At 42.3% G+C, this 13,200-nt stretch overlaps 1 protein-coding gene across 1 annotated transcript; it reads left to right on the top strand.

Annotated features, from left to right (window-relative positions):
* Window positions 1–5,522: 5,522 nt before the first annotated feature.
* On the top strand, window positions 5,523–9,681 carry LOC139907735 (uncharacterized). Its single transcript, XM_071894234.2, has 4 exons — window positions 5,523–5,745; window positions 7,398–7,684; window positions 8,130–8,262; window positions 9,587–9,681. Exons 1-4 carry the CDS (start codon window positions 5,523–5,525, stop codon window positions 9,679–9,681), a joined length of 738 nt encoding a protein of 245 aa, XP_071750335.1.
* The last annotated feature ends 3,519 nt before the right edge of the window (window positions 9,682–13,200 follow it).

Consider the following 13,200-nt stretch of genomic DNA (forward strand, 5'->3'; position numbering starts at 1 on the left):
GCCCGTAGCAGTCGACCCCCATGTTCTCAGCAGGTTAAAACAAATGCTAAGAATCATTTGCCGCCGCCACTTGACCCGTGTCTAATGTTTCTGTCAGGGTCTTTCTCTGGTGCTTTTGCAGTCCAATGCATTTCTATCAGGATTCAGCCGAGACTAGACTTGGCTCTAAATTACTCTCAGGCAGTGTGGACTAGGCTTCGACCAGTGTGGGTTTATGAAGGCCGATACTGACATTTTTTGATCAGAGCTGAAAATTTTTCTGAACATGGTGGCATCAAACCCTGCTTGAGTTTTTAAACATCATGCGCACTTTCACAGATAGCTAAAAAAAAAAATGTCATGCCATCTTTTCAAGGATTCGACTGATATGGGTTTTTGAAGGCTCATACCCATATTTTTTGGATTGAAGCCGCCAATAGCTAATATTTTACCAATGTTTTTTCTTTAAATTTCACCATTCATGCCAAAAAAAAAGACAAATTTTCAGTGTTTCTCCCAGAATTTTTAATTTTTAATTTTAATCTTACCTTTGGTCCGGCGTTTTAGAACATAATTTTGACCAAATAGCATTTTTATTGATAGAAGTGAACATGGCGGAGGGATACCATTTAGGAGCGATAGTTCCTGTTTGAGAGACCGGATCTACTTTTATTTTTAAATACTAATTTTAGTGTAAACCAAGAATAGAAATGCAAAATGAGGATGGACCAGTCACTGCTTTATTGTCTTAAAAGCGGGATCTGTTGTTAAATCTGTTCACCAACGTCTTGTGTTGTTTTCAGGATATTTCCGTGGCCCAAACGCTACAAAAGTTACAAACTCGTCCAGCTGCATCTGATCTTGGTGATTAGTTTATATTCTGGTTTTCATGGCAGTCAAGTGCTGAATAACCCCCATGTTAAAGCTAAGTGGAATATTGCTTTAACTCGCCAATATTGATTTTTCTCAAAAGGTCAATATTGTCCCGGTATATTGATCTAACTACAGACTGTAGAGAACATTATCAAAGCAGTCTTCTTGAGTCATTACGTTGTTTCTGCAGAGCTAAAGACAAATGACTTTCATGTCTTTAACGGTCATCTCTCCTACTAATTTCCCCCCTGGACTCTAATTATCTCACTGCACACGTTGTCATCAGCTGATGTTAATCCTGCCACTTATTCAAAGAATTCAAGGAACGAAAGCAGCGGCAGGTTAATTGCTTTGGGAGTCAGCTGATTTCATTTCATCTTTCATAATTTCATTCAATTTAAGTCTTTCACCCATTCTTTGACACTGGTTTTAATTCTTATTTTTGGACTCCTTGCATATAGAAAGAAAGAAAAGTTTCAGATTCAAAATCTCAGGTGAAACTATGTGTAACATCATGGCTTTCAGGTTGTGAGTTTTATCCCATTGAGTTGGATGTTGAACTACCAGTTCACCTCTTCAGAGGCACACCGCTGCAACTGTTGGATACAACTTAAATATTATTAAATATTTTCCTCACAACAAAATTACTTACAGATCAGCTGTTAAACCCCAGTGTTCACAGGACCTGTGATGCATGAGTCATTTCAACCCCTTGCACCTTGAGCTTCCCCTTAAATTTCTCCTTAAGTAGCTTCAAAGTTAGAAAAAAAAAAAGTTTTCCACTGCATGACAATGTTATATACACATTCTGTATCTGCTCATTCCAACGCTTCACTGAAGCTACAGCTGATTATACTGAAATATTCAAACCCACTGCACACACACTGCACCATTACATCAAATGGAAAAATCTAGATGTTTGTGCATCATTTTCCTGTAATTCAGCATTACATGTTTGGTATCTTTGGAAACTGTGGGATCTTCAATAGAATTTAAAATAAAGTTCTCATACTAGTTTCGTTTTATTTGTCATATGTAGGTTAACACAGGGTCAACAATACAATGAAAAGTACGGGACGAGAGTCAGGTCAGCTCAGCAGATAAGGCGACATGATAAGCAAAACATTTTTTACAAAATATAAGCAAAATACTAACAAAATATAGCAAAATACAAAAAAATATCAAAATATTAACAGAATATATACAAAATACAAACAAAGCTTGGCTGTGAAACGTGTTTGTAATGACGGTCCTGGAAGTGGTCCTGATTTAAAGGCAGTCCGTGCTTCTTCCAGAGTTCCTCTGCAGAACAGCATCTCCCTACTTTGCTTTGTTTAATTTCACTGAAACCGAGACCCGCTTCAGTAGTATTGGTTGCCGAAGAAAGTGCACTGTACCGTGAAATAAAATATACGGTGTACCTCTGGAATACCTGCCTTTACCCTCTGTCAGCTCTTACAGAGGGGAACAGCAGTATCGTGGCCTTTCCCCAGGGAAACAATTCAAGTCATCAATCCTGTCTTGGCAGGTCATCGCAGTATTCACTCTTTCAGCTGCCGCAATAGAGCTTTCTTCCAAATGTCCTCTTTAAGAAGCCGTTCCTCTCCCAGGCTGTCAGACCCGGAGCAGCATGCTGTCAGATCAAAGAGTCTGGGCAGCGACGCAGGGAGGAACGTCGAAGCAGAGTCCGTTCTCTCTGTGTGGGAGTCTGACCGTGAGTTCAGACCCGACTGAGTAGCAAGGCTGCACCTGGCTGCAACACTTGTGACACTGATGACATCCGTACTGCTGAAAGACAATGAAAGTTTTAGCAAACAGGAGATCACAATGGGATTTATTTTTCCTGAAAAGACACAAACTAAAAGTGGGATCGGAGTGCAACAGCGCAATGAAGTATCACAATCAACAATCAACTTTCTATCCTTTTTCATTTTTACTGTTACTGGAAGTTATACTTTCTTACATTGCAATCAAGCTATCAATCCACTACCAAACTAATATTTGTGGATAAGTCCTCATGACAGTAGAGAATTTGACAACCTGTTATTATTGCTATAATGTCCTCTCAGCCATAGCTTAAAGGGGCACTAAGTAATCTATGATTTTTACCTCTATAGGACCCCTAGAGGAGTAAAGTGGGAATTACAACAACACAGATAGAACTTATCTCCTCCTACACAAGTCTCTGGCACATTTGCATTTTTTTGGCTTGGGGCAATTGGGAGCGTCTTAAAACTCCAATGGATGGGGAGTTTAAATAAAGTCAGAATTCTGACTTTCTGACTTCATTGTCAGAATTATTTTTTCTCATAATTCTTTAATCTCAGAACTCATGTACATTTTTCACGTGGCCCTAATCCTCAGGGCAGAAAGTGAGATTTGAAAGCTAGAAATCTCAGCACCATGGCCAAGTAATCGTTGAGTCATTGGTATTGATCATCAACCCTATCAACCTCCAGAGATATAGTATGGTCATGTTGTGCTGCGCAACAGCAAAAACCTTACTTAAAGAACAGGGTCAACTTGGCAAGGTGATAACAGTCAGTTCTAAGACTTGTGAAACATCGGTATGTGGCTTGTAACTTGTAGTATTGAGCAAACTAATAAGCTTTGAGGTCTTCACACATCAAGTCTCTAGAAAAGGAGTTCTAACCTGAAGCCATCTTACGTTTGGTTTTTGCAATCAGATGACCTGAGCAACAGTCCCAGATCCGTACTCTTATTCCTAGAAACTTTACGCACTCTTATTCCCAGAAACATTGTGCACTCTTATTCCTAGAAACATTGTGCACTCTTATTCCTAGAAACATTGTGCACTCTTATTCCTAGAAACATTACGCACTCTTACTCCTAGAAACATTATGCACTCTTATTCCCAGAAACATCACGCACTCTTATTCCTAGAAACATTACGCACTCTAGAAACATCACGCACTCTTATTCCTAGAAACATTACGCACTCTTATTCCTAGAAACATCACGCACTCTTACTCCTAGAAACATTATGCACTCTTATTCCCAGAAACATCACGCACTCTTATTCCTAGAAACATTACGCACTCTAGAAACATCACGCACTCTTATTCCTAGAAACATTACGCACTCTTATTCCCAGAAACATCACGCACTCTTATTCCTAGAAACATTATGCAGTCCCTGGTCTGTTTTCTTCAGTCTTTTCAAAGTCCAGGAAATCCTAAACAGACCCAAGCTCGGCTTTAGTTATCTTTGACTAGAAGCACTTCATTGACTTCGATCTTTATTGCAGCTTGTGACTTGATTTTGGTTGTGAGTGCGGACAGAAGAGGGCCAGTCTGTTCACGACACTAAAGTAGAAGAATCCAATAATGTGTTTTCATTGCAGGTTTTCAGCCTTTCTCTCAAACCCCCTAACTCTCTGACCACCACTCCCACAAGCAGCATTTAATAACATGCTCCACTTATTCAGCAAGGAATGAAAAATCTGAAATCAATCGCACTGCGACCATAACCATGGCAAACGTAATTGGCTCTTTGTTTCATCTCCAGTTCTCATCAGATCTATATTATCAATTATTTGCCTTAAATTAAGTGAGCCGTCCTACAACTTGGAGAGCGGCTGCACCTCCGGCTGGGAGCTGCGGTGCAAAAAGCTTTGATGGGCAATATTTGGAAGCAATGTAGGAGGGCAAACTTACCAACCTGGAGCAGCACTCAGAGAGATGCTGCACCCACGCTGCTTGCATGCAACGTAATTTAAGTGTCATGATGCTTTACAAAGTGGGAAGGAGCTGATTGAATCTGACCTGTGTATTGTGATTATAGTGCAAGTCAGTGAAAGGTTTTGTAGTGCCAGTCTGTCGCTCGTAGTCTACAAGTAAAACTGATCCATCTGATGGCAAATGCCTCCTCAGTGGGCGACACACTAATGATCAATATTGTTTTGTTGTGATATTCTGGATACTTACCTTCTGAAGGCAATAATTACCCATTTTACTGCCTAAAAGTGCCTCCCACTAATAAGCCTCTGCACACATTAAGTCTAGAAACAGAGTTCTAACATGAAATCAGTTTACCTCAGGTTTTTGCAGTCACATGATCTGGACCACAGTCTTATATCTGCACTATAATTCTTTTAAACATCATGCATTCATTATGCATACAGTGTCTCTAATGTACATGCATACAGCAATGCAGTAATGTAGTAATGTAGTAGTCCTGGTGTCTCAGTGCTCTATGAAAGTTTACTTACTTACTTAGGCCACATCCACACTAATACGTTTTCGTTGTAACCATGTAGCCAAGACGTCCTCAGTTCGGATTTGGCCTGGGACCTTTGGCCTGGGACCTGGGACCCCCCCCCCCCCCACCCCCCCCCCCCCCCCACCGGCTTCACAGTAGTAAGCTAGCTAATTAGAGCAGGGAGGTTGTACAACAGAGTTCAGGCTGGAAAGTTGAGTTTTGAAGCACCAGGTCAAGTGAAGGTTGAGCCATTGGTATTAATCATCAACCCTATCAACCCCCCACAGATATATTATGGTCATTTTGTGCAATGGGGCAGTAAAACATGTACTTATTACCCCTTTATGGTAGCAATGAAACTAATTCAATCTCTTTAATCCATTTCAGAGAGAGCCCCCCCTCGACTTCTCTTCAACTACTAAAAGCAACAGCGTTGTCTGCACTTCCCAATGGCCACCAGTCCCAGCACCGCCCAGCCGCCCAGCGGCGCGGAGGAGGCACAGCAGCCGGACCAGCCGACCAACGGGGAAGCCAACCTAGGCCCGGTGACTTCCCAACCAACCAGCGCCGAGCAGCAGGCCGCACCCCAAACAGATGCTTCTGAAGCCAGCCACACAGAGGAGGGCAAGTCCAAGGACCATCTGACGGTGATCAACGAGAAGATGGAGAACAGTAATTAAACTTAAACTTAAGCGTTAACGCCTTCTAGCACTTAAGACACAGTGACATAGTCTTTTCTACCTGTTAGCTCACTTCTTCTCATTTCCCAGATTGTCCACCACTGTCTGGAAACTGACAGAGTTGATTTAAAGAGGCGCTGGCCTTCTCAGCATCATTCTCCAGTTCCTGTCTTTCCTGTTTGGCCCCATCATCCCCCTTCCCTCTCCAAAATAATCCACTTTGCTTTTTGGCTCCGTTCTTCCAACTCTGTCTAGATTTCTTCTTCTGCCCCCGTATTTATTGTCTTCTTTTCTAAAAGTGATGATGGATGAACGACTTCTGGAGGCAATTTTATACACTTTCATTGTTCCTTTATAGCCTAATCCTACAATGTTTTCGAGAGGGTTGTATCCCATTTGCCATTTCTCAACTCTGATAATTACAAATTACCCATCTACTGTATACTGCCTCAAAATGTTGCCTTACATCTTAAATAATTCAATTTTTAAAATTTGATTTTCAAAAGGTTTGTTGACATGAGAGCAGTCTAAGTTCATGGTTTGGTCCAGTAGTAATCATCACAAAAACAGCAGCAAAATTTTTGACTAAATGAATGGAAGTTACAGGAAGTTACCTTGACATGTTGCATAACTTCATGGTCAAATCACCTTAAAGTACACTTGTGCCAATTCCTCTCATTCATTTAGCAATTTCTCTGGTGCATAGACCACAGGATTATTAAATGGAAAAAAGAAAAAAAGAAATGCTTTAGTCATAAAAAGAAAGACTTCCAAGGCATTCTTCAAGCAAAAGATTTAAAAAGCCTTCATTACATGGCTTTCATTTTTTGCTTGAAAAGCTCCTTGGATTCCCTTCTTTGTCACTGAAAGAAAGCAACAACCTCAAACCAAAGAGCCGCTTCAATAAATTCCTCCACACACAGAAACCCAACTGAAGCCTCTCTGTCCTTTCTTCTCTGTCTTTTAAAGTCACATTTTGATAGTTTCTTGCTTCTAGATTCTTCAAAGTGAGTAAATCCCAGCCGTGGTGTCTTAGGAAAAGCAAACAGTGTTTTCACCACCATGCTGCCACTCGTGTCACTTTGAAAGATGTGAAGTTGCAGGATTTATATGATGGGAGGGGTGTTTTTTTCTCCAATAATCAGTGATAGTATTACTGGTTGGAATGTTTATGTACGCCTACTGGTACACCATGAAGTAACCACGAAAAACACACTGTTTTCCAGGAAGTAGAAGTCATGGGATTTTGATATAAAAATAAATGCCCAATAAATTTGGGCATTTATTTATTTATTTATTTTATTTATTTATTTTAAATTTATTTGTATGGGACCATGTACAATGTTAAACATAAATGTTACCATTGTATTGTACCAGATTTAGCTAATTTTCAGCTCAGTTACAACTGAAAACCTTACATACATACAATCCGCACAAATACAAACACATAACGCTAACACATAATAGACACTAGACATTGAAGTGTACAAATTTAAATAGGTTAAATAGGTATGTGTTATAATATGGAAAATTAGGTAACAAGGTAAAAAGTAATTTTTCATTTCACTGTGACTTTAATCATGGTCTTTAATCATTATGTCGAAGATAAAGATAAAGGTGGAACATGAACCTCTTTTGTTCCAGGTAATGGAATCGGTCCCGTGTCAGTCGAGTCTTCCCCCTCCGTGTCGTCCAAGATGCAGCACGCTAAGCCAGGCGGCCCCCACCCCAACGGCCGGCCGCGGTTAGGCAGCCGGTCTGGCTCGTTGGCGGCGGGCTCACCCCGGCCTTCGCTCACCCGCCGGCCCAGCGCCATCACCGAGGGCGCGCTGGACGGGTCCAAGCCCAGGGATTACCTCATCCTGGCCATCCTGTCCTGCTTCTGCCCCGTCTGGCCCATCAACATGGTGGCACTCGCCTTCTCTGTGATGGTACGGCTTTCAACTCCGCTTTTTGTTTAGAAATTAAGTGTTTCAGGACCAGGCCCGTAAAACTGTGTGTGTGTTTGTGTGTGTTTGTGTGTGTGTTTGCAGTATGAAGTTAAATTCCTACTAGGGTTTGAACAATACAGGTTTTTGAAGGCCAATGCTGATATTTTTGGATTGAAGCCGCTGATAGCATATATGTTGTGCCAGTAATCAGTATCTTTAAATATGATTTATGTGTGCAAAAGAATTCTCAAAAATGACATGTATGAGCGTCCTGGTGGCTTAATGGTCTGGGGTCACTGCCATGTATACATAGCGTCCTGGGTTTGAATCCGGTCTGGGACCTGTGGTGACTAAATTGAGTTTAGTTGGGTTTTACATCCCTGCCTGTACGTCAGCAGTCTGTAACTTCTGCCCTCTCATTTTCTTCGTCCTCTTTTCTGCACAGTCCCGGAACAGTCTGCAGCAAGGCAACATTGACGGAGCCCGGCGCCTGGGTCGGAACGCCATGGTGCTGTCCGTCGTCTCACTAGTGGGAGGGATCGCCATCATCATCGCAACCATCGCCTTCAACTGGGGATGTGAGTATCTCCCACATCTGGCCTTTTAAAGGCCTGGGAAAGTGGATTTTAAAAGCCTTTGTTTTCCCCTGATGTCACAGCTGAGTACCTGTTACTCATTCACCGCGGTCTGAAACAGCAGAGAGGCCATTTACTGGATATAAATGCTGTTTTAGGAGAAGTAGCTCAAGTGTCTTTAGCTCCAAATAAGCCTGAGGAGTTGCAGTTGCAGTTGCAATTTTACCCAGAATACTAGTGGAAGGACTAGCCGAAAGTGCCAGTATCACTGTATAGAAAGCATTTAGGTGATGTGACACACCCTCTGGCAGCCATATTGGAGGTCTTCATCTCTTGGGAAAAATGTCTGTTTTCTTGGCCCTCTCAGAATTGAACAGACATGATGGTTAATTTCTGTGCTGTTTAAATGATTACATTTTGTGTTTAGATGATATCAGCTTGTTAGCTAGCTAACCATCTGGTCAGCTAACCAAAACTGTCTTGGTCTAAACACATCTGATAGTTAGCTAGCTAACAAAGCCAAAAAACAACTGTTAATTGAGTTCATGATATTTCATTTTTTTAAAATCTAAGAATCTACAGGCCTTATAATAACAAGGACACACAGTATCATATACAGTATTCCTAATGGCCACTGGACAGATTGAACAAGTGAATGAGTGAATGAATGAATGAGAGTTACTTTATGGATCCATGAGGAGCTTTGCATCTAAAAACCACTAACAACTTTTTAGCATTAACACATCAGTCTTACATAATAATGCTAGTGGCCTATCACTAGTGTATGCTAAAGTGTTAGCATGGAGCACAGAGCCAATGATCTACCGGGGACACATGGATGATTTTGGTGTCTCTGTTCTCATCACTTAACAGAGAAGTTGACCGATGGGACAATCTCCCAAAATGTATTTTTTATGACTCCATGCTGCTGATCCTGTGTAATTCACGTCCCTTGATATAGATCCTATTCAATACTGCTTCCTCGCTCCATTGTATGCAAATACAAACCTCATGTGTCTTGGTGGGTTTTTTTTTCTGCTTTTTCTCCCTTTTTCATCTTTGCTTTAAACTGACTTCACAGATGGTTATTCACGGTGAAATAACAGTCACACTTCTCTCCTCTTTTTTTCTCGCAGTGATATTAAAATCCTGATAGGCTGCCTTGGCAACCGTGGCTGGAATGGCAAGACCGACTTCACAGCAGCATCTTCCCAACAAGACATTGTACCCTTCCTGTTACAAAAGCACTATTCTTCTCAAGCGCCTGCAACTGAAAAACACAAAAAAAATCTGTTCCTGTTTTTGCTGTTGTTTCTTGCTGCACGAGCATGGTCGGCCCGACCCTCTACCTCCAACACCACCGACCCACTTCTGACACCGACGCCCGGTTTGGATATCGAAGGAGGAGAAAAGGATGGATAACAAGACGCAAAAAAAAAAAAAATGCTCATTTGGTTCTGTGGCAGCAGGTCAACTCCTGCAGACGGCTTCCTCTCCCCAAGCTGCTTTCTCTCGCTGCTGTTCATCGATGCTCTGCCCAAAGTGGCTTCTCACCCAGCGTCAAGCAAGTGTGTCTGTTGTCATGGAAAAGGACATCTGCTGTCTGTAATGGGATTATACCGATCCATAATGAGTCTCCATACTACAGTACCATAAGACCGGGGAGGGGGGGAGGGAGGGAGGAGGGGGGGGACACTTTTTGATGCCAAAAAAATAAACTTGACCATAGCTGAACTTTCGCCTTGGAGATGCTGAATGGGCAGCAGTCAGTGCTGTAATCGATCACTGGTCTAATGTGATAGATCAATGAATAATGTGAACTGAGGACTTACTGGATGAACTGTCAGATTCTTTTGACGTCGAAGGCGGGAGGGAGCAGGAAACAAACACAGAGTGATCTGTGATTCCAGAAAGCGGTGGATTGCCTCATTATCCGTCTATTCCTGTCGATGTTTATTATTGCACACACACAAACACAGACACACACACACACACACACACACACACACACGCCAAGAGAGTATGCTGCAAAAGGTTGGGTTCAGACAAACAGAGGTGGACACACCCATGCTGCTGCACAGCAGTCATTATCTCACTGGCAACACAAAGAGAGCAAATCATAACAGAGAGACATAAAGTGAGCGAAAGAGAGAGAGAGAAAGAGAGAGAGAGAAAGACGGGGGGAAAGAGAGTGAGAAGGAGCGAGAGAAAGATATATATATATATAAGGGTGAGAGGGGGTGAGCATGAGAGTAAGAGAGAAAGTGTGTGCGTGTATGTGTGTGCCGTGTAGGTGTGTGTGTGTGTGTGTGTGTGTGTATGGGCGGCGTTGGGAAGTGCTGAGCTGCAGATGGAGCGGTGGTCGTCTGCTAAGTGCATCAATTTGGTTGCAGCTGATTCACACTGAGTCCCTCTGATTCAAACATATTTAATTAGACTCACTGCCCATGTGTACAGTGTTGTCCACCTAATGGATAAATGGACGGATGGATGGCCAGCTTGATACTACTTACTATGATGTGTAATATTAATTTAGGTGATAAAGACTCATGTCAGCCTGAAAAGGCAGGTAAGCTGACTTTAGGTGGGTTTACGCTGCACTGATTCCCTGCAGACAAACTGTGGTGGAACTGGTGAAGAGTTTCATTCCACAGTGTGATAAAGATCTATTTTGGGGAAAGATATTCAACATTTCACTAATACGGCTGATTATGTCAACTGAAATATGACTATTTTGTAACCAAAGATTAGCTGACAACTACAATAATAATCTGTAACTTCAATGATAATCTATAGAGAGTTTCAGTTAATGTGGCCAAACCCAGATACACACTCTGAAATCATACATATTTGGGAAGCAAATATGATTTTATTTAATGTTACTTTTTATCAAAGGGTGTGTGTGTGAATGTGTGTGTGTGTGTGTGTGTGTGTGTGTGTGTTATGTTAGACATCAGCAGGCATTTTGTCAGCTTAAGTTTCACATTTTGAAAACTGGTGCACCTCTCATATTGGAATAAAATTGTTCACATATAAAGTTTATGCATATTTAGCAGCCAGACTCTGCAGTAGGCGTTTCTCCTCTCCCTCTCTTTTGCTCCAACTACAACTACAAACTAGTCAAATTGTCAAGTCAGCTACAAATTATTTAAAGCTGCACTGGGCAATTTTGCGCCTTGGCAGCGAGAGGTAACTGTTTGAAAAATTTTGAACTTCAACACCGAGAAATCCTGTAGTTTGAGGTGAGTAAACGTCACACAGCTCGCTCATGTTTCCCAACCCGGCCGGTCTGTGATGCTTTATACCAAAGGAAACCAAAGAGATGAGAGAGGAAAAGATCTAACGTTGGTGAGTCCAGCTTTCTCTGCTGCTGGTCTGGAGACAGTCTGGATTTCACTCTGAAGTTTTGATTCATCGCTTCCCGTATAGGTGGAGCAGATTTCCCACCAGTGACCACACCGACCAGAATTTAATTTGGGTTAACAAGAGTGAATCAGCATCTCAGTTAGCGGAGAGATGGGACGCTGATCTCTGCTGCAGCCCCACTTTTGTGCTTCAGGCAGGATAAGACGAGTGGATTGGTTACATAAACATGTTGCCTGGTGCAGCTTCCAGCCTCGGCCCCACCTGCCGAGCGCTGGCCCTCGTCTAGTTAGCATTCTCCCAGCGTGCGACGCCTCGCCCTTCAGGAGCCGGTGTCCCGCTGTGCCAAACACTGGAATGTGTGCCAAGCTGCATAGTGGCAGCGCTCTCTTTCAGCCTGTGTGTGTGTGTGTGTGTGTGTGTGTGTGTGTGTGTAGTTGTGTCTTTGTGTGTGCTATCAAAAGGCATTCTGTGAACAAATTGGATTGGGGGGGAAACTTTTGTCTGAGGAGCTAAGCTGGTGTTACAGAACTAAATCAGCACTTCATTTCCTAAGCCTAACCCGTGCATGTTTACAATATTTATTACAGTATGCTTTTATCTATTACTGTAGCCTCATTTAGCAGGAAGGCTAATTGAGTAGCACTTTGTAAATAAACAGTATGAGATATTGTAATATGTTCCCCCAAATATCCCCCTTTTCTCTGCGCATTGTCACTGAAACACAAACTGATCCACAATCGACTCGGTGCCAAATCCGCACGGTGAGACGAGCCGCGGCTTTAGAGGACGTTTCTGCTCTGAACCTTTGGGCCGAGCTCTCCCACTGGGTGTGATGATGAGAGACGATGTCTTGCACCGGTCAGACAGCGTCGCTGGGCGTAGAGGTGAGGTGCGGTCAGGCCCGGAGGAGGAAGAGGGTCCCGAGCACCGACTCCCTCCCCGTTCCCCCCCCCTCCCCTTCACGCCACCCACCACTGTATGTAGCATGCCTGTTTACTAATCACATTATGCAAAAATGGTCTCAGCTCGATGTCAATGCAAATGCTAGCTTTCATGATTTTGCTATGGTTGTATACTTGTACACGATTTTTGTATGGAACCTGCTTGCGCTACCTCTCAGAGTTGCCTAGACCTATGAGTGTTTTATCAAATTCGCCTCACGTTTGTTTCACCTTAACTTTGTTGATTTCCACTGACTGTTAAATCTCTTGTGCTATTGTTTGTATTTTGCTCTGTTGTGTTACTACTACTGTTACTACTGGAGTTACTAGGTTTCCACTGTTAGCGTAGATGGCCATTGTAACTATGATATTAATGTGCAATTGTTTTATTGCACAAACTTGAAATCAAAGACATTCCCACAAATCTACACAGTCACTTATCTGTCATTCAACTGGCACAAGTTCTGTAAATAGGCAAACTCAGAAAGTAGCCGACACTAAGAAATTAATCTTGACAGATACGGGAAAAAGGCACTTTGGAGTTTATAGATCCACAGATATTCATCAGCTTTAAGCACAGAGTGGGTTGGGGAGTAACAGATTACATGATTATAGTAATCTTATTATGAATTGT

This window comes from Centroberyx gerrardi, chromosome 7, assembly GCF_048128805.1.
Source record: "Centroberyx gerrardi isolate f3 chromosome 7, fCenGer3.hap1.cur.20231027, whole genome shotgun sequence".
NCBI classification, from domain to species: domain Eukaryota; kingdom Metazoa; phylum Chordata; class Actinopteri; order Beryciformes; family Berycidae; genus Centroberyx; species Centroberyx gerrardi.

Excerpts from the sequence above, each read along its gene's own strand:
- LOC139907735 (XM_071894234.2), top strand. The coding sequence starts at position 5,523 with ATGGCCACCAGTCCCAGCACCGCCCAGCCGCCCAGCGGCGCGGAGGAG. Across the intron at positions 7,685-8,129 it reads CACTCGCCTTCTCTGTGATG|TCCCGGAACAGTCTGCAGCA; the intron begins GTACGGCTTTCA and ends TTTTCTGCACAG. Across the intron at positions 8,263-9,586 it reads CATCGCCTTCAACTGGGGAT|CATGGTCGGCCCGACCCTCT; the intron begins GTGAGTATCTCC and ends TTGCTGCACGAG.